Consider the following 20,287-nt stretch of genomic DNA (forward strand, 5'->3'; position numbering starts at 1 on the left):
GTTTATTTATTTTTATTAATTTTCAAAATTATTAAAAATCATACCAAATTAAGTTAACAATAAAATATCTTAAAATCAGGTTTCCCGCTTTTGTTCTGAACATACTATCATCATCATTTCTTCACATTGCCAAATCATTTCTTATGTATAGTTGAGTTGACATCCTTCACTTGCCATTAAACATTCTTCAGCTTCCCTCTTTTTTTCACCTAACAGCACCTCCATTACATCTTATAAATAAGTAATCTGTTTCACGTATGCAGTCCTTCAAGCTGCTCTTCTGGTCGACATAGCATTCAGTAATGACAGTAATATGCTATTATTGTAGGTGAGTATGGTGGCATGCTTGTTCAGGATCAAGATGACTAGTGCTTGATTTATGAGAGTATCACTTGATGATCTTGCGCTCATTTTGAAAAGATATCTATCTATCCATATTTTGCAAATTAAAAATATACTTTTATACTTTGGTATGTTCTTCTTCTTGTTGTTGTTGTTTAGTCGTTCAGTTGTGTCCGACTCTTCATAACCCCATGGACCAGAGCACGCCAGGCACTCCTGTCTTCCACTGCCTCTCGCAGTTTGGTCAAACTCATGCTGGTAGCTTCAAGAACACTGTCCAATCAACTCGTCCTCTGTCGTCCCCTTCTCCTTGTGCCCTCCATCTTTCCCAACATCAGGGTCTTTTCCAGGGAGTCTTCTCTTCTCATGAGGTGGCCAAAGTATTGGAGCCTCAGCTTCACGATCTGTCCTTGCAGTGAGCACTCAGGGCTGATTTCCTTCAGAATGGATAGGTTTGATCTTCTTGCAGTCCGTGGGACTCTCAAGAGTCTCCTCCAGCACCATAATTCAAAAGCACCAATTCTTTGGTGATCAGCCTTCTTTATGGTCCAGCTCTCACTTCCATACATCACTTACTGGGAAAACCATAGCTTTAACCATACTGACCTATACTGAAATGTTTAAATGTTTATTTGATTGTCCTTGAATCTTCCTGCCACACACTCTGAGAACCACTGTGATAAGCCAATGGTTTGGGCTTTGCGTTACATGCAAACTGACTTCAAGTTTAGAGCATCAAGACTGAGAAAACAGAAAAGGACAAGAGTTTGTGTTCAGTATCTTTTTCATTGCAACACAGCTTGCATTATCTTCTGTTGTGCGTAGTAGTGCTAAGCTCGTTTGGAACGATGCTCACTTATTCCAAAGTCCCCCCCAAAATTGGCGGAATTTCAAGTTCTCCAGAACTATTCGTTAGGCAAGACCATGCAAAAGGTGAGATAGAGGGTGACTGGACAAGGAATAATAAACAAAAATTAGGCCAGGTGTTAAAGCCACAAGATCTGCTTACAGACTTAGTTGGAAGTGGAGATAGCAGGCTCAGTTTTCTTCTGGGTTGAAGAAAGAAAATATAACTATTGTTCCATTGGTTTGAAAAGAATATTGCTGGACTTTGTTTTGTTTTTCATCTTGTTCAACCACCCCATAACTTGTATAAACCCTGATACAGGGTTGAAAAGTTTGCCACGTTTTGATACTTTTGGGTTCATCCTACCCTGTGAATGTTGGAGGTTGTTTCCTAAGCACCCGACTCCCCTTGTTCTTTCATGTGCTTAGAAGAATTGTACCGATTGCAATTGTTGCAAGTGATCTGATATGGGAAACATTTGAATGTATAAAAAGTGTCCTACTTGCATAAAATCATTGGACTGAAGTAGCAGAGATAAATTATTTGAAAACATTGTCCAAAGTTTTTATAGTAGCTAGTAAACTGAACTAAATGTATACATGTGTATCTAATGTGGAGTCTTTATAGCTTTTTCACATGGTAAAAGTATCTATGTGCCTCGTTTTCGAACCGCCCTGCTGCCTCATATCCCAGTGTAAATGTTCCAGCAAAATGTACAGTGAAGCTTGAAGAAACTGGAATTTAGGTTACAATCCTAAACACTTCTGAGATTAAGCCCCATTGAATTAAATCGTGAACTTACACCTCAGTAGACATGTATAGGATTCCACATCAAGACTGTAGTCTTTTGTATGCTCTCCTGAGAGTAAGCCTCATTGACCTAGTAGGACATTGTACTTCTGAATAAGCATACTGTACAGCAGATAGTGCTGTTAACTAGAAACCACCAGTCTGCGTATTCCTTTGTATGTGAAAATGACAGATTTCTGTCTTGGAGAAGAGTAGCAAAGGTTGATAGCTGTTAGAAGAGCAATAATTATTTCAGTATCTCACCAAAAAATAAAAGGACCAAAATAGTGCAGCTATATACTTTTCTTTCTTTTTTTAAGGCCTTTTATGGTGGTGAGAAGCAACTTCGTTCTACAGCCAGTTTTAGTTATGTTAATAAATGTCTGTGTGTGTTAGGGAGTTTAAAAACAGCAAGAAGAATAAGCTTCAAATGACCCTCATAGTCCCTTCCAACTCTACAATTCTATGTTGTTGGGAATAATTAACTATAAAACACATTTAAAGGCCTGGGCTATGCCAGTAGGTTCCAAACACCCAAGTAATCTTTCTTTTATATTTTACCAGATAAGACTTCAATAAGCTTAACTTTTATCTCTGAACTTTGTCACCATAGTTTTTTCCTACAAAAACAGACTCTTAACAGTATAATTCCCAGCAGATTGTCACTGAGAGAGGGAAATATTAAAGGAGTTGAGTTCTTAGTATAAATGGTTACTTTTTCCAAAGCAGAAGTTTAATGTAGAATGAAACACAACTCAAGCCCAATGTAATTAAATTTGTTTTTTTGAAATATACTTGTCTTAACTGCAGTTCACAAGGGAATTGTTCTGATCTAGCTGTGCAGTATCCCAATATATGTCATTGGACAGCTCATAAATAGTTGATTCCTGCTTAAGCTGAATATACTTGTTCTAAAAACAAATCCTGATAGTCTTCTGCGCAATAAGCCCCGTATCAGGAAGTTTTTAATGTTTGATGTTTTAGTATGTTCTGATATATGCTGTGAGCTGCCCAGAATAGCTGGGAAAATCCAGCACCAGATGGGGTATAAATAATAAAATTATTATTATTATTAAGATTCACCTTACGGTCCCTGGTGGGTTACAACATTGAAGCACAAGATTAAAAGGGTTAAAATTTCTTGCAATCACGAAAATAAGGTGGGTCTGAAAAATAAAACACTTCAAATGTCAAAAGCCAATGCAAAATGGTTCTTGAATTAGCACTGTAATATTTTGTTCTTTGAAGCACCTTCATGTGTTTTCCAGTCAATAAATTATTCCTCTACCTCAATATCTTGGAGCAAGGGGCTATAATGTATGCATGTATAGAGGTATTGCTCTAAAAAGGACTACTGTACTTCAGATGTGATTGTTTCCTTACATGTGAGTGTACATGACTACCTAAATTCTGTAGGCGGCTTTGGAAATTTCAGCTCCCCATAGGACTCTTTCATTTGATGTAAATACATTATGTTGTTACAAAGTCTGCCAGTATGATTTCCCCCCCAAACCAGGCAACATGCCCAGATTTAACCTGAAGTTAGTTTTGGGAAGGAACAATCAGTTTACTTTTCATATATACAGACACAGGAATGATCCCAAAACTGGAAAATATGGCATATTAATCAGTTAATACCCAACTGGAAGAAATGGATGTTTCAAGTGGAAGATGCACTTTTGCACCTACAGTATATGGGAGCTGCCTTCAGTGCCTAAGGGGAACTGGGAGAGAGGTGGACTGTCTTTAGTCTCCCTCTCTGCCATTTGTAGTGAAAGAATGTGTGGATTTGGGAAGGTGACAGAATTAGGGCATCTAACAAAGTCCCATCCATCACTGTGGGTACCATGATGTATAATCTGGTATTCTGGCTGACCTGAAAGGAAAGTGGCAAAGTGTTCCAACACAAAGAGTAAAAACTCATTGATTTGTTTTTTTTTAGGTCTCTGCCTAATAACTTTCTCATGTTGAGTCCTGAAAGTGGAGTGTTTCTATTCTTTCAGCTGTTTTCTTTGGGAGGGGTGTGTGTGTTTCCTCCCTCCCCAAAATACAGCCAAGAAACCCAGCGGTGAGAGTAAGCCCACATGCGCACGCTTGGGTTGCAATCCCGTAGGCACTTACCCAGGAGTAAGTCTCACTGAACTCAATGGGGCTTGCTTTGGAGTAGCTCTGCCCAAGAACGCAATACCAGCTGCCATAGCGTCTGGATAAAGGCGGGGGCGCCTGCAGCGACGGCGCCTGCCAAGCGAGAAGCTGGCAAAGGAACCGGGCCGAGGGAGGCATGGCCCGGCCTAGGCCCGCCTCGGGTTAAAGTTCTCCCGCCTGCGACACGGTCTCCCCCTCGGCAGCCATGGCCGCGTCGCTAGGCCGCTTCTCGATGCCTGCGCTGCCCTCCTCCCGCCTGGCCTTGTTCTGCGCCTCGGTCGCCGTGGTGGGCCTGGGAGCCGCCGCGGCCTGGCGCTGGGGCCGGCGCCGCGCACGCCGAGAGCTGGTGCGGGTGGGCGCCGTGTCCAGCCTCGCCATCTACCCGGTCAAGTCCTGCCAGGGGCTGCCCCTCGAGAGCGCCGAGCTGACCAAGCTGGGCGTCCGCAGCGGAGACCTGCGCGACAGGCAAGAGCGCGAGGGAGGAAAATGGAGGGAGGGAGGCGACGAGGCTCCGCTTCCTTTCGAGAGTTGAGGGGAAGGAATGTGGGGCCGGGGGCGGAGGAAGGGCCGCGCGTGTGGTTAGTCCGTCCTGTGGAGACTTGAAGACTAACGGGCTTCTAATGGCTCCATAAAGCTCTCGTGGACCGCTGCGTCCTCTTCCTTCTCCCGCGCGCCTGTGCAGGCCGCTGCAATTCTTCACGCGTGGGGCAAACTTGGCGCGCAGACAAATGAGGCCAGTTTAGCGCCTCCCTCCCTTATTGGGGTGAGAACCGTGTTGGTTTCGGGTGTCTGCGCGTCGTTTTTTGGGGGAAGGGGGCGGCCCTATTGCAGCTGCTACCCGCGCGCCACGAAGCTTCTTAGGACCCTTGCGCCCGCAGGCGAAGCCCGTTCTGCCCTGAGTGCGGCTGCTGTTGCTACACGTGTCCCAGAGCTTCAGTCAGGCGGTGTCCGTGGGGAATTACAATCTGGAATTCTATGACGTTTGTATTCAATTTCTATACCGCCCTTCATCCGAGGATCACCAGCTGTTTGCAATATAAAAACACAAAAATGCATAACATAGTAAGGTAAGGTAAAGGACCCCTGGACGGCTGAGTCCAGTCAAAGGTGACTATGGGGTGCAGCGCTCATCTCACTTGAGGCCAAGGGGGCTGCCATTTGCCCACAGACAGCTTTCTGGGTCATGTGGCCAGCATGACTAAACTTCTACTGGTGCACAGAGGACCGTGAGGAGTTCCAGAGTGCATGGAAACACCATTTGCCTTCTTACCACATCGGTACCTATTTATCTACTTGCCCTGGTATGCTTGCGAACTGCTGGGTTGGCAGAAACTGGGACAGCAAGGAGAGCTCACCAATCGGCAAGCCCAAGAGGCTCAGTGGTTTAGAGACCACAGCGCCACCCGCATCCCTTGCATAACATAGTAACAGCGACAGCAGCACCACCCCCAGTTTAAAAGGCCTTGTTGTTGTTGTTGGCATCCATCTGCCAATGGAGTGTGCCTTTGGGGTTGAAGGAGAATTACACTGCCAGTGGGTGTAGAGACCGATAGGGGAGAGACATGTTTTGTTGCAGCTGGGTCAGATGAAGGCATCCACATGTTGTGTTCTGCAACAAACCACTTCATTTATCAATAAGGATGCTTGCTTTGATAGTGTGTTAAAAAATTGCTATAGGTTTATAGGTGCTAGCATATAGGGCGTCAAAGCTAGACACGTGCATTTAAGCCAGACCCAGTGTGTAATTAAACTGTGTGCTAGACTTAGCTAATCCCTCAATTAAGCTAAGTGTCAAAAGCCAATTAAGCCAGGACATGCCTCCTGTGTGAGGTGTTACTTTGGAGTAATGAATCGTTAGCATTTCAAAGGATGAAAGGGTAAATCTCATTTGCAAATGGGTGGGTTTCCTCCCTCCCTCAGCTGAGAGTTTAGTTCATAAATACAAGGCCAGTGTTTTAGGTAGGTGGCAGTTTAGAATGGCAGTAAGGAGCTAAGCAATGGAGTGGCAATGGACTGGAGCGAGAATCAAAAAGCAGGGTGCTGATGTCTGTTTTGGATCCAGTGCTGTGGCTATGGGGGAAGCCAGAACCTCTTGGAATGTAATGCTGGAGATCCCTCCATGGTAAACTCCCCTTATAAATCTGTATAATTAAACCATATATCATAAAGACACCACAGTCTCTGTTGTGCCTCGTGATCTAAATGGAATCAAAGAATGCAGATAAGCACTCCTTGTAGTCCTGGAATCTTACACAGCTTGGAGATTGGGGTGGCAGGTAACACTATTTTTCTCATGGCCTGTCAGCAATTTAGGTATAACATTTAAAGGATTAACAATTCTCTCTATGTTTAATCATAGATTTTGGCTCGTGATTAAGGAAGATGGTCATATGGTCACAGCTCGGCAGGAGCCTCGCCTGGTTCTGGTCTCTGTAAATTGTGAAAATGGTCTCTTAATCCTGAATGCTCCAGAAATGAAGGAACTGACCATCCCTATCACTGCTCCTAAGAACAATCCAGTGAAGACTTGCAGGTGATGAATTAATAGGTTTTAGTCTCTCTCTTTTTTAATCGGGCTGAAAACGTTACTTCCACATATTGTTTTCTCTTTGCCTTCTTGGCCTTTGTTGTTAGGTGTCACATGTCCCTAACTGTTCGTGATGGTACTGAACAAGAGTCCGGTATCAAAGACAAAATAATCTGTGCTAGGACCTCTTTCTTAAAACCTGATTCATGATACTCAGATGGTTATATCAAACATATTGTTTTAATTACGCAGACCTGATCACCGTGAGTTCTGCTGTTTTGAGGTTTTTCTAGATAATGTTTTATGGATACTCCAGTTTGCAGGAGGTTGGAATAGATTACCCTTGGGGGTCCCTTCCAACACTATGAGTCTATGATTCAAATAAATAAAGAAGTAATAAGGCCCACAGGCTAATGTGCCCCTGCTTGATTCATTTGTGTTCCCTACCTGAATTCCATTTCCCCCTTCTGTGCTTTCCCACTTCAAGGTGGGAATACACTGGTACCTTGGGTAACACATGCTTCAGGTTACACAGAAATAGTACCTCGGGTTAAGAACTTTGCTTCAGGATGAGAACAGAAATAGTGCTCTGGTGGCGCAGCAGCAGCAGGAGGCCCCATTAGCTAAAGTGGTACCTCATGTTAACAGTTTCATGTTAAGAATGGACCTCCAGAACGAATTACGTTCTTAACCTGAGGTACCACTGTATCTTAAGGCTCACTCAAGTTCATCAAAAGTAGAAGTTTGAATAGGACAATGCTTGTTTACTGGTTCTGCATTGCTCGTCCTCTTTGAAAGCACATGATGCAGCTGGCACCAACTTTCCCATTCAGCTAGCTAGTAATGTGTGCTTCATCCTGGAGAATAAAAGTCTTTAGTGCTACTACTGCTCATCTCAGCAGGAAAGAGTAGAGATGGGGGTACAGATAAAAAGAGGGAGCTAATAGTGATGAGGCCTTGTGATGTTGAGAGAAAAGAAGTATATGTTAAAAGAGTAGAGCACAGGAGGGAGGGCCAATAGAGAGAGGGATTTGTTTTTCTGTAACAAATTTAAATATTCAGACACACCCGAAGTGGTGTGAAGAGAAAATGCACAAAGGTGCGCAATGAGAAAAATAAAGTGAACAGCAAAGGGGTTAAAAATAAAACTGGAATAAAAACACAAACAACATGGTTCTCTTGAATTAGTTAAGTGGACCTGAGGAAGATTTGAGTTGTACTCCCTTACAAGAATGTCTTCTTTTCAATTGAGGATAAAACCAACGTCCTTACAATGGTATTACCTTGTGTAGCACCTGTCTCCATTTTGTAATTTCCAACAGGGTGTTTGGGCTTGATATTCAAGGACGGGACTGTGGTGATGAAGTGGCTCATTGGTTCACCACTTTCTTGAAGTCAGAACCATATCGGCTGGTACATTATGAGACCGACATGGCGCCAAGAAAATGTGAAAAGATTCACAAACCTTTTCAACCTAATGATGAGGTTAGATAAATAAATAAATATTGTTTTATTGTGAGCATTAATCATTTGCCATCCTGCTTAAAAAAAACAAATCCTTGCCATATTTTTACATCTGAATTGATAGCTGATTTTAAAAATGTAAGTCAGGACTAGCCTGGGACTAGTCATCATTCAGCCCGGACACTGAGGTCCAGCTCTGAGTGCCTTCTGGTGGTCCCCTTCCAGCGAGAAGTGAGGTTACTGGGAACCAGGCAGAGGGCCTTTTCAGCAGTGGCGCCCGCCTTGTGGAACGCCCTCCCGTCAAATGTCAAGGAAATAAACATCTACCTGACTCTTAGAATACATCTGTTTGATTTATTGTACTTTTAATATTCTGTTGGGAGCTGCTCTGAGTGGCTGGGAAAACCCAGCCAGATGGGCAGTGTATATAATAATAATAATAATAATAATAATAATAATAATAATAATAATAAATAAAAAATACATAAATAATAATTTACTTGGAGCCCTTGGCCTTTCTGAAAGAGGATGAGCCAGTGTGGTGTAATGGCTAGACTAGGACCTAGGTTTAAATATCTGCTCCGTCATGGACAGTGCTATTTTTGTAGAGGGGAGGTGAGGTGCCTAAACTCACCATGAACACCTCCCTTGTTCTCTTATAATGGCAATGGCACCCATCTGAGAACTGCTGGAACTGAGTTCAGGCTGGGGGAAAAGCCCTAGTCATGGAGTCATTCACTCTCAGCCAAACCTCACAGGGCTGTTGTGAGGATAAAATGGAGGATGAGGGGAACTGTGTATGAGAGACTGTTTTATCGATAGATAAGACTTCATGGGCTATTCATTGCATGGGATGTCACAAATGGCTTCCTTGCATTCTAAGTACTGAAAGAGGGAAGAGATTAAGAGGTGTAAACTGGTGGGATTTTCCAGAGCTAATAATAAATGGCAAGGCAGCTTTTTGCTATTGCTGCTGAGGAATCTGTGGAATGTGCTCATGATGAATGCTTGAGAGGGATGCCAGCAAGATGCTTATTAACCTGCTATTGTAGTGACATTGGTAATATTTATGTATCTTTGCAACACAGGTTCCCTATAGTGACTGTGCCCCCCTCTTAATCATCTCAGACGCTTCCATGGAAGATTTAAATTCCAGAATGGAGAAGAAAATCAACATGCGACATTTTAGACCAAACATTACTGTTTCAGGCTGTGGAGCTTATGAGGAGGTAGAGAAAATGTTGTTTGTCTCCCATTGGTTTCTAAAACAATTCATCGAAAATGTGTGCATGTTTAAAAAGAAACATTTTATGCGAGCATTTGGAAAAGCACCTGAGCTATAGTGTAGCAACTGCAGTATACAGTATGTATCTTAGAATATAGACAGTTACAAGGATTTTATGTTGGCAGCATTTACAACATGTGTAACTGAGGAGAAAGCAATCATTTCCATTTCCAGACTATTTACAAGATGCACTGATTTAAATGCAAACAGTAAGATAGGCTTTTCATTGAACCAATTTGTATTAATGAGCACCTAACCTAAATGTTTCACTTGGAGTGACATTATCCCTGGTTTCATTTTCATTTAAAAATAAGCAATCCAGATAGAGGACACAGGGCACAGGGATAGAATTTTAACCCATTCCTTCCTTACCATGATCCTGAAAAAATATATATACAGCAGTAGAACTGGTGTCGTTTTTTAATTTAAAGTAATAGGCATTGTGCAGGTATATCTCCAAGCCCTAAAAGTGATGAGCTTCAATGTTTCTTCTGTGTGACATTTCCTTTTGGAAAAGGATCTCCTTCTTAGGGGCTTGCCTGCACCTTCCACTTTATTCACTGGTTACTGTACTGTTTAATCTTTGCATAGCTAGCAGAAATATTAGCAGACAATTCAGCAGTCAGTACCCTACTCAGATGCACTTCTAGTGTTGTGTGGTGCTGCATGGCAGCTACCCTAAGGGAAACTAGTATTCCCTCCATAGAAACTTTCTAAGCATTCCTAGCAGAGCTAAGAGCTGGAATGCATATCGGTTTGTTATGGGTTTGCCTCTGAAAATAACACCTCCCATTTCCGTACACACACAACCTGCTGTTGAGATTTTACGTTCTCGTTTTCTTTATGAGAAAATGCTTTGCATTTGGTTCCATATTGCAGCCTTCTCAGCCAAGGTTATCTCACTTGGCCTTGAAATTTCCAAAAGTATTTTATTCTCTGCTGCCGCCGCCTTATTTCTGAAATGTTGCAGGTCAGGATGAATCAGGATTTTCCAGTGTAATATGGTAGAACATGCCAAATCTAGGCAAAAGGCACAGTGTCAAATCTCCCCCGCATTGTGAATGTTTGCACAATACTGCTATTATAATGATGATAGTCTCTGGAAGGCATTGTAGCAATGAGGGTGTGTGTACAAAACAGAAACCTTGCTTATTTGATCACTAACCTGGTTGATTGGTTGGTCTGAAAGACAATAGTTTTGTCTAGGGACAGATTAATATCCCTTTAGCATTTTGGGGCACCAGCAGCTGAGCACACGGAAGGGAGAAATGGAAGTCCTGGAAAGTTTGGGCTAGAGTCACAATGGGCCCAAAGTGGAAGCTAATAACCAGTTTCACATTAAGGCAGTATAAGAGATCAACAGGGGTGCAAAGGTGAGATGGAAGCAAGGGTTTAAAATGAGGAACCCACTTAAATGAGGATAGCAAGAAAAAGTGCTGGGAAGTACCAGATAGGAGGGCAGGGGTGTGGACTCTTCACCCTCAGATGTCTCACCACAAAGGTGGACCAGTGCAGAGATAAGGAGGCTCCTGCTTTGAGGCTGAGCCTGCAAGAGGGGCCTAGATGACCCTCGGGTTTCCTTCTATGATTCTACTGAATTATGATACAGCTCTTTTGGAGGCTGCAGCTTGGTTAGTTAGTTTATAGTGGTAATATTGCCATCTTGTGGTGAAGTGTGGGAGAAGCAGCTTTGGCAGCGTGCCATTGTGATCTAAATTTCGAGCTCTTAACTGGGAGTAAAAGAATGGTGCCTCTCTCCTTCAGATCCTTAAACAGCTCATTCTAACCAAAATGGACTCCTACTCCTTTACCTCGCTTCTTCAGATCCTCCTCCTCCTAGTCCCTCTTCCGCCCTGTGCCTAAACATTCAGTGAAGCCCTCATTCAACCCAAAATGACATTCAGCCTTCCCTCAGAAGCAGCTGCACTGATTGTCAAAATCCCACAACTGGCTTTCCTCCCACAAGAATGGGAACTTTTACATAACCAGGCCATAGTGAGAATGAGATTGTGCATGTGCACACACATTTGTGAAGGTGACTAGCTATTTGGGGATCCATTGGAGACTGAGGGGAAGAATGGCTCCAGCTTCCCCTTCATTCTTTCCCCTCCCCACGATTCAGTTCTTCTCTTTCATCTGTCTTCCATAACCCTTTTCTTTCTTTGTTGTGTGTTGCAGAATCTTCTCTCATGCTCTCTGCATCTACATGCCAGCTCCCTCCCCTCATTTTCCCTCCTGAAGCATCTACCCAGCTGCCCACATGTACACTATGTGTCCCTTTTTCTTTTCCCCTTTACTTACTAGATATAATGTCAGGACAATGAAGAAGTGGTGACGCAGGGTAGTAGTCAACTAAGATATAGGTAAAGGTAAAGGGACCCCTGACCATTAGGTCCAGTCGTGACTGACTCTGGGGTTGCGGTGCTCATCTCGCTTTACTGGCCTAGGGAGCCAGCGTACAGCTTCCGGGTCATGTGGCCAGCATGACTAAGCTGCTTCTGGCGAACCAGAGCAGTGCATGGAAACACCGTTTACCTTCCCGCCAGAGTGGTACCTATTTATCTACCTGCACTTTGACGTGCTTTCAAACTGCTAGGTTGGCAGGAGCAGGGACCGAGCAACGGGAGCTCACCCCATTGTGGGGATTCAAACTGCTGACCTTCTGATCGGCAAGTCCTAGGCTCTGTGGTTTAGACCACATAGTTGGGATTAAAATCCGCTGTTATTAATGGACCTAACATGGCCATATTCGGCAATATCAGCAGGTCTACTTTGATTTAAACTTAGCTGAATACTACCCACGATTGTCTTCACATAGGAGTCATGTAAAAAGCATGCAAGTCTCCAGATGTTGCTGAACTACACTACCCATCACCCCTGACCATTGGCCATGCTGGCTGGAACTGATGGGAGTTGGAGCCCAACCCACCTGGAGAGCCACAGGTTCCCTGTCCCTGTGCTATTGTAAGTTTTTGTCAGCATGTGGTGACTTTCAAGTTTTACCATATTGGGTTGCTTCCACAAAACCACTTTATCGCATGAAAACGGGGTTGGAAAGGGCCTTTTTGATGCCTCTTCCACTTAAAAACCAGTCATGGGAATTTGGTTTTGAAGAATGTAATAACTAGCCTTTCTGGCTCAGAAGAACAGTCCATGTAAGTAACTGGCCCATCTGCTAGGCTAAATAATTCCAGATGATGCAAAAGAAAAGTACTAATATAATCCTCCTTTCAGTCTTGTGGTTTAGCAACATCTGACCCTTTCATTAGAAAAAAACGCATCATTTCCATTTTAGTTTTAAGCAGCTGCACATCAGCAAATAGGGGGTGAAATCTGTTGAACTTGAGTATGAGAAGTTTAGTATGAAAGTAAACACAAATTGTTGCTTGATTTTCCTTTAGGACACCTGGGGCAAAGTTATAATTGGTGATGTGGAACTGAGAGAGGTGATGGCATGCGGCAGGTAAGCTTGGGGTTGGCAAAGGGAATAATCAGCTGTTTGATCCTGTTTACTACAAAATGTCGTTTGCCATTGCAGGTGTCTTCTTACAACTGTTGACCCAGAAAACGGCATCATAGACAGAAAGGAGCCACTGGAAACACTAAAAAGGTAAAGTATGACAGCAATCACGAACAGTTACACGTCTGGCATAGTGTTGGGGTGCTCCTCATTTATTGCTGGCAGCAAAATGCTGGTCTGTATCTTCGCCAATTTAACCCAGGTTTACTTTTATGGGGGGTGGGTGGGATTGATTTGGGAAGGGGAAACACTGTTGCCAATGACCTGCTTGTGATATCTCAATAACCCATTTGGAAGTTAGGCCCCTATCTGGAAACACCATTGCTCAGTAGATGAGTGGCACTGCTTCTGAAGCTAATCCTACGTACTGTGTTCCTTGAGCAGTGGCCTAGCATGGGGGGTGCAGGGGGGGCCGGCCGCACCGGGCGCAACATCTGGGGGTTAGGGGGCGCAAATCCACAGGTTAGGGGGCGCAAATCCACGGGTTAGGGGGCACACATTACTTGCTTTGCCCCGGGTGCTGACAACCCACGCTACGCCACTGTCCTTGAGACTTACACCCAAGTACCTTGTGTAGGACTGATGCGTATGCCACTTTTTAAAATTTAAAAATATGGCCTGTTTTTGTGTAGTATACGTTTATGTCAGTCAACCTTACCTTTCTGCGTTACTGCATATATTTCTAGGCCTTCATAGATTATGTTCAGCGCTGAAGGTAAACGAGTTCATTTGACTAGAGAGAACTCAGAGTAACTTCTAAGTTAAACATACAAAGGATTGTCCGCTGAGTCAAATATCTTTAACTTTTCAGTTTTGCATCAGGGTATTAAGAGGCAGCCAGTGATCTAGACTACCATTTGAAAGTAATTTCATGACTGAACTCCTTCAGCTTCAAACTGATGCTCAGAAAACAGGTATAGCTGCATCTAATGCAATAGCAAGCAATTTGCATACAACTCCCCTGTTGCATGATATGCTGAAGATCCCATTTGGGGGATAAAAAGCAATGCAACAATCCTTGCCTATTGAGATCAATAAGGTGCCTTCACTGTACTCTTTTTGGCACCCGCTAAAAACATTCCTCTTTAGACAAGCCTACACAGAAGCTTAGAAAGTTAAGGCAATTTTAATCTGTTTTAGTACAGTGGTACCTCGGGTTAAATACTTAATTCGTTCCGGAGGTCCGTTCTTAACCTGAAACTGTTCTTAACCTGAAGCACCACTTTAGCTAATGGGGCCTCCTGCTGCTGCCGTGCTGCCGGCACATGATTTCTTTTCTCATCCTGAAGCAAAGTTCTTAACCTGAGGTACTATTTCTGGGTTAGCGGAGTCTGTAACCTGAAGTGTATGTAACCTGAAGCGTATGTAACCCGAGGTACTACTGTATTTAAACTTTGTAATTTTTCTTGATTTTACTGCTTCATCTTTTGCAAACTGCTTTGCCCCCCCCAATTGAACAGTGTATAATTTTTATGAAATATGCAAACAAACATTGTTCAAATTTGGATCTGCTATGGGTCAGGGCTAAGCCAAGTGGAGACTGTTTTTGCTTGAAACCTCTCCATGCTTATCTCAAATGTCTAGTAGTGTAATTTGCCAAATCTCTGTACAGAACAGGGGTGGTAGACCTGTGGTCCTCCAGATGTTACTGGACTCCCAACTCCCCTCATCCCTGACCATAGGCCATGTGTGCTGGTGCTGATGAGAGTTGGGATCCAACAGCATCTGGAAAGGTTCTCCACCCCTGATACAGAATGTCTAAGACAGCACTGGTAATCTCTACATTCAGTTGAAGATGATGGGAAACTTGATGCAAACATGAGGCTCCATGTGGCAAGCCATGCTAGATGCAACAAACAGGGAGAGGTAGCCTTTCACTTACATAACCTAACATGTAAACCAGCCTGAGTGTTGCCCACTGAAACACCACAGAGTACTGTTGCTATTACTTCTCCTAATATTGTTGTAAACATTTATTTAGCATCAGTAATGCTGCTTAGTTCTGGTATGTCCCACGGAGGACCTTACAATCTTCAAACAAAAACACCTTGGAGGTCCCAGGCCACAGAGAGGTTAGGCTGGCCTCAACCAGAGCCAGGGCTTTTTTGGCTGTGGCTCCGATCTGGTGGAATGCTCTGTCACAGACACTAGGGCTTGACATCTTTCCGTAGGGCCTGCAACACAAAGCTGTTCAACCAGGCCTTTGGTAATTCTTCACAGAACTCTAGCCCAATGGTTGCCATCAATTTGATTTGAACTGATTTTATAATGAATTGATTTTAGAATGCTGTATTATTTTACTGTTGTTAGCCGCTCCAAGCCCGGCTTCGGCTGGGGAGGGCAGGATATAAATAAAATTTTATTATTATTATTATTAAGTATAGTACCCTTAGAAGAGCAGAATATGAAGGGCATTTTCTTAGTTAATTGTAGTACAGTTGTGCAACACTAATTAAATTGCGCTGCAACAATTATTAATTCATTCACTCATTGCATTACATTTCTATACTGCTCCCCAGTAATTTCGTGTGAGCTTATTGCTTAATTAATTAATAGTGCAACTCTAACAAGAAGTAAGTTTTAATTGAATTCAGCAAGACTTGCTCCCACATAAGTGGAGCTACGATTGCAGTCCTAAGCATTATTTGATTAACCATTTCAGGCCAGGTCTGAAAATTAAGGGGAAACTTGGATTTTTTAAAAAGTCAGTTTTGGTTTCAGCAGGTTACCATAATAGGAAATGTAAAAGAGTACCTTAAAAACAACAGTTACTTTCTTGCAATGAACATTAATTGAAAGTTATCTCATGCTTCCCTCAATATCTCAAAAAGGCACCACTATTGATATTTTGGTAATATACAAATGTATTTAATTGTATTGTTTAATTAATCATCTTCCTCTAAAACTATTAATCAACCAATAAGTCTTGCTTGGCTGACTGCTCTAATGATAACACAGAGGATCTCACAGGTTTCTGTCCCATAATCTGGTCTATCATATAACATTATCCGTCTAAATTTGCAGTAATAAAGCTTGAAGGTCTTATGCGGCACAGTCAGCGTCCAGGATTTTGCTAAGCCTTTAAGCCATTATAAATACAACTAAGTGTAAACTTTCAAGGGGGGCACCATAAATTTGGGCGAGAGAAGGTCTTCCGCAATCATCCCAAGAGCTCATCTGGCAAATGCAAAGTGCCTTCCTTGTCTGCGTGGGGAGAGTTTAGCATGACAGGACACTAAATCTCAGCCAAGTAAATGGTGAAAAGAAAATAATTCTCCTACCACTCTATCTCCACAATGTCCAAACAGCAAAAGTGATTCCTACCCCTCCATGCCCCCCATCAGTTACTTGACAAGCCCACAGCAGCCAGGGAAATAAATTTCAAAGTACCCAAGAGGTTTTAAAAGCCATTTTAACTCTTTCAGCTCCCTTCACAATTCACTTTTGTAAGACACCTTAGGAAAGCGAATGAGACGCTATTCTCAAAAGATGGAAGACTCTGCACGTCATTTAAAGTACCACTGTTACAGCTACAGACTTGGAACGTCGCCATGCGAAATACTTTTCTTGAGTGTTGTTGCCAGGATTAAACCACCTGTGTGGAAAGCAGGTGCCCTGACAGCTGAGCTATGGTCCTTCCTTAGAAGAAGTGCAGGATAAAAATAAATACATGTAAAACTGGAACCTATGAGCCCCCTCAAAAGTTTTAAAATGTGGGGCAGCTGTGTAAAGAAAGAGTCACATTGTGTGGGTAAATTTAAAGGTAACAGTGTTTTTCTCACAATGTAACCCGTTTCTTCACACGCTAACAGTCCTTTGCCATAATTTCACTAATAAAGGTCCTATTTTTTTCTTTGCAGCTACCGCATGTGTGATCCCGCGGACAAGCATCTCTACAAATCTGCCCCCTTGTTTGGGAGCTTTTTCACAGTATCTAAACTTGGAACCATTAAAGTTGGAGACCCTGTGTATAAGATAATCGAATGTTAGGAAGGGGTCAGAGGACTCTTTGCCTTAAAGTGCTTGTCTGTTCAGCAGTTTTGCAATGTTGTTATCATAGGGCACAAACCAGCCAAATCTCAGCATTTAAAAATTCCTACTGATATCAGTGAAAGAAATTTAAGCACCTATGTGTCTTGTTCATTCATTTGCCAAGTGTTTAGTTTTGGCTAATTTGTGCCCATACTTCCTGTCGGTTATAATTTTCCTTGGCTTCTTAGAGAAAAAGACCTGCATTGTAATTTGTAACTCAGATTCGTATAATGTTACCAGATAATTGTTTATTACCAACATTTTGAACTGAACTCTCGAAAGACGTCGAAACTTTATGGGGGTGGAAACAGGAGTCCTGTGGTATACTGTGAAGACTAACAGATATTTCTTTGTAGGCAAGATCACTTTGTTATACCCATGGTATTATCCTTAGTGTCCCTCTCTTGGTTTTTGGTCACTGTTTTGGAAAGGCAGCATTTAAAATAGATAAATAAATATATATCTGTTAATTGATTGTATCTGCACATGGCATCATAATGAACTACGTTAAATGTGTCCAGGCCTAATTTTTTAGACATGCCACAGCTCATAATTCTTACTGCCGGGAAGGCCATGGTCCTTGGAGGGCAATCTGAGTTAATCTGTGATAAATGGTAGACTGATGGATCAATGATGTGCTTGATAAGACTGTGTTTGTTCATGGGAACAGATGGCACCCACCTGCAAGTTCATTTGATTTGAATGAATAGTCACAATTAGAGAGACTGCAGTTAAAGACATGCGATCCTTGTGTTGTATATACATTTGAAGGCACTTTGTAAAATGCATTCTTGCAGTGCAATCCTAAACATGTTTATTCAGAAGTAATTCTCATTGAATTCATTGGGGCTTGCTCCCTAGTAAGTGTGCTTGTGATTGCATTTACTCAGGAGTAAGTTTTGTTGAACTGGGAGGTACTTCTGGGTAGACATGTGTAGGATTACACTGTTAGTGTTGCCTGTGAAAAGACCTAACTTTGAGAGTCCTTCCTGAAAACCTTGAACAGTAGATTCAGCTGATACTTAAAAAGATGTACTGCTAACTTTATCAGCAGCCCAGTGCTGCTCCTCCCAGCACAGAGAGACATTTTTTAAAATTAAGGGCAGATCTACATAAATTGTGGCACAGTGCTTAAACTATTAGATGGACGCTCCACTCAGATCAATCTGTAAGGCGTTTGGGGGTGGGGAGGGTGTGAACAGAAATGGCAAAATGCTCATGTGCCAATTCCAATATTAATTTTAGTGATCTGAATTAAAGTGGAAGGCAAGTGGAGTGAAATACCAGATACAGTGAAGCCCTATGCATGTCCAAAGTCCTAAATCCTAAAAAAAGCTCAACAACTTTGGGGTAAAATCATAAAAAAGCTCATCCACTCCAATCCTAAAAAACAACTTTGGTTGGCCCTCATGCATGTTCACTTCATCAAATCTGGCCCTCTTTGAAAAAAGTTTGGGTACCCCTGCCCTAGAACAATAAAATAATGAAGTAAATATGCTCATTCTTACTTCCACCCTGGGATTTGGGCTTTGCAGGTGGGACGTCTATGCATGGCATTGCATTAGCCTCGGGTGTTAGTCCTTGCATAAGTAGACTGAGGCGACAATTCCAATCCTCTTTAACCTGGGTGCAAACCCCATCAAATTCAACGCAAGTTACTTATGAGCATATACAGTTAGGGTTACATTGTGAGGCTGCAATCCTACACACTTAACTGGGAGTAAGTCCCTTGAAGGTCAAATGGTGCTTACTTCTGAGTAGATATACATAGGACTGCACTGTTTGGCTGCAATTCCAAAGCACCTATTTAGGAATAAGTCCCACTGAATGCAGCGATTAAAAAGGAATCACTGCAGCAAAGTGATGGTAGCATTCCTCCAAGTTTTGTATGGACACCATATATTAATTTATATGCCCAAGGTATTTAGATCAGGCATAGGCAAACTTGGCCCTCCAGATGTTTTGGGACTACAACTCCCATCATCCCTGACCATTGGTCCTGTTAGCTAGGGATGATGGGAGTTGTAGCCCCAAAACATCTGGAGGGCTGAGTTTGTCTATGCCTGATTTAGATCTTTGTAAGACAAAAATGCTCCATATTCTGAAGTGTCCCCATTGCAAAATGGAAACCCTGTTAAGTCTCATCAATTGTATTTGTACCTGGTGGCCCCCTCCTTTTGTTCCTTAACTATAGATGCGGCACCCAAGAAATGATGGCGCATGAGGCAGGAGAAACAGATCAAAAAGGGGCCCCACCATTTTAGCTTCTTGCTTGTTCAGAAGAGTAGGCTGGCTATAGCAGCCTCACTAGCCTTTGAGCGCATGCTCTGTGGGCTCCCTGTGACAGCTGCCGGGATCTTCTTTCTTTCCTGGAGCTCTGGTTAGTGTCAGTTAGGAAAGCTTTTGGTAAACAACTGACTAATTGATCGCTCAGCTTTCACATAGCTACCGCCGTGCTGCGCCCACATCTGTGTACCGTTCCTGTCACCCTCATGCCATAACATTGGAGAAATGATGGCTGTTTCTTGGAGATTCTTCTGTAGGCCTCGTTGCCAAGACCAAAGCTGTAATGGTTTGTTATTATGACCTTTTGTTATTCCATTAGGGCTCAATTGCTCGGAGAAGAAGGGAAAAAAGACGTGTGCATACTTTAGGAAAGTTTTCACCCTTTCCATTGACCTGACATCACAGTTTATACTAGAAAATGTATTAATGACAAAGTAGTGTTTTCATGTCAGGAGGACCAACTTTAACAGCTATAATCTGCCCTTAGTCATCATAAATATAAATGTATTGGTAAAACAGATCTTGTTAATGCAGCCAAGATAAATGCTAGGCTATATTTCAAACCAATTGAAGCGCACAGAAAGAGAGGCTGTGTGTGTGTGTGTGTGTGTGTGTGTGTGTGTGAGAGAGAGAGAGAGAGAGAGGGAGAGAATGTGTGAGTCAGCTGAAAAACACACTATTGTCAAATGGCTGTTAACATGATTCCGCCTTTGCTTGTTTTTCTTTTTGTAGAGCAGTAATTATCTACTTGAGGCCTTTGGATTTCTGGAAGGAGAACACAAATCTTTAAGCTAAGGAAAAGACCACTTATAGGCAGTGATGTGGTGCTAGATTTAGAAGTGTAGCTCCCTTAGCCATGGTTCTGGAAGGTTATAGCTCAGACAATATCTGACCAAAGCTTCAGACTTGATGGAATAGTGGCTGTTGATAGTCCTGCAAGATGCTTCCATGGGGGTGAAATATTAAGTGCTTCAGCAAAAACTCCACATTAGATTATTTCCCCTCAGTTAAGGGTTTTCAGTTTGGTGGCCACATTCTAGCTCAGTTGGT

General features: G+C 42.6%; 1 protein-coding gene and 1 long non-coding RNA gene across 2 annotated transcripts; one reads left to right on the forward strand and one right to left on the reverse strand.

The window, feature by feature from the left end:
• Positions 1-5: 5 nt before the first annotated feature.
• LOC309366121 lies at positions 6-4,212 on the reverse strand. The gene is made up of 2 exons (XR_014166526.1): positions 4,100-4,212; positions 6-1,083 (listed from the first exon to the last, which is right to left on the reverse strand). It is a non-coding gene; the product is annotated as an uncharacterized lncRNA (long non-coding RNA).
• Positions 4,190-17,425, forward strand: LOC309365820 (mitochondrial amidoxime reducing component 2-like). Its single transcript, XM_081904326.1, has 7 exons — positions 4,190-4,588; positions 6,483-6,656; positions 7,973-8,135; positions 9,203-9,343; positions 12,801-12,862; positions 12,938-13,009; positions 16,780-17,425. The coding sequence occupies exons 1-7, from the start codon at positions 4,329-4,331 to the stop codon at positions 16,907-16,909; spliced, it is 1,002 nt and encodes a 333-aa protein (XP_081760452.1). The 5' UTR covers positions 4,190-4,328; the 3' UTR covers positions 16,910-17,425.
• The last annotated feature ends 2,862 nt before the right edge of the window (positions 17,426-20,287 follow it).

Source organism: Podarcis melisellensis (genome assembly GCF_964234715.1).
Source record: "Podarcis melisellensis genome assembly, chromosome: 3".
NCBI lineage: Eukaryota > Metazoa > Chordata > Lepidosauria > Squamata > Lacertidae > Podarcis > Podarcis melisellensis.

Excerpts from the sequence above, each read along its gene's own strand:
- LOC309365820 (XM_081904326.1), top strand. The coding sequence starts at position 4,329 with ATGGCCGCGTCGCTAGGCCGCTTCTCGATGCCTGCGCTGCCCTCCTCC. Across the intron at positions 4,589-6,482 it reads AGCGGAGACCTGCGCGACAG|ATTTTGGCTCGTGATTAAGG; the intron begins GCAAGAGCGCGA and ends GTTTAATCATAG. Across the intron at positions 8,136-9,202 it reads CTTTTCAACCTAATGATGAG|GTTCCCTATAGTGACTGTGC; the intron begins GTTAGATAAATA and ends TTTGCAACACAG.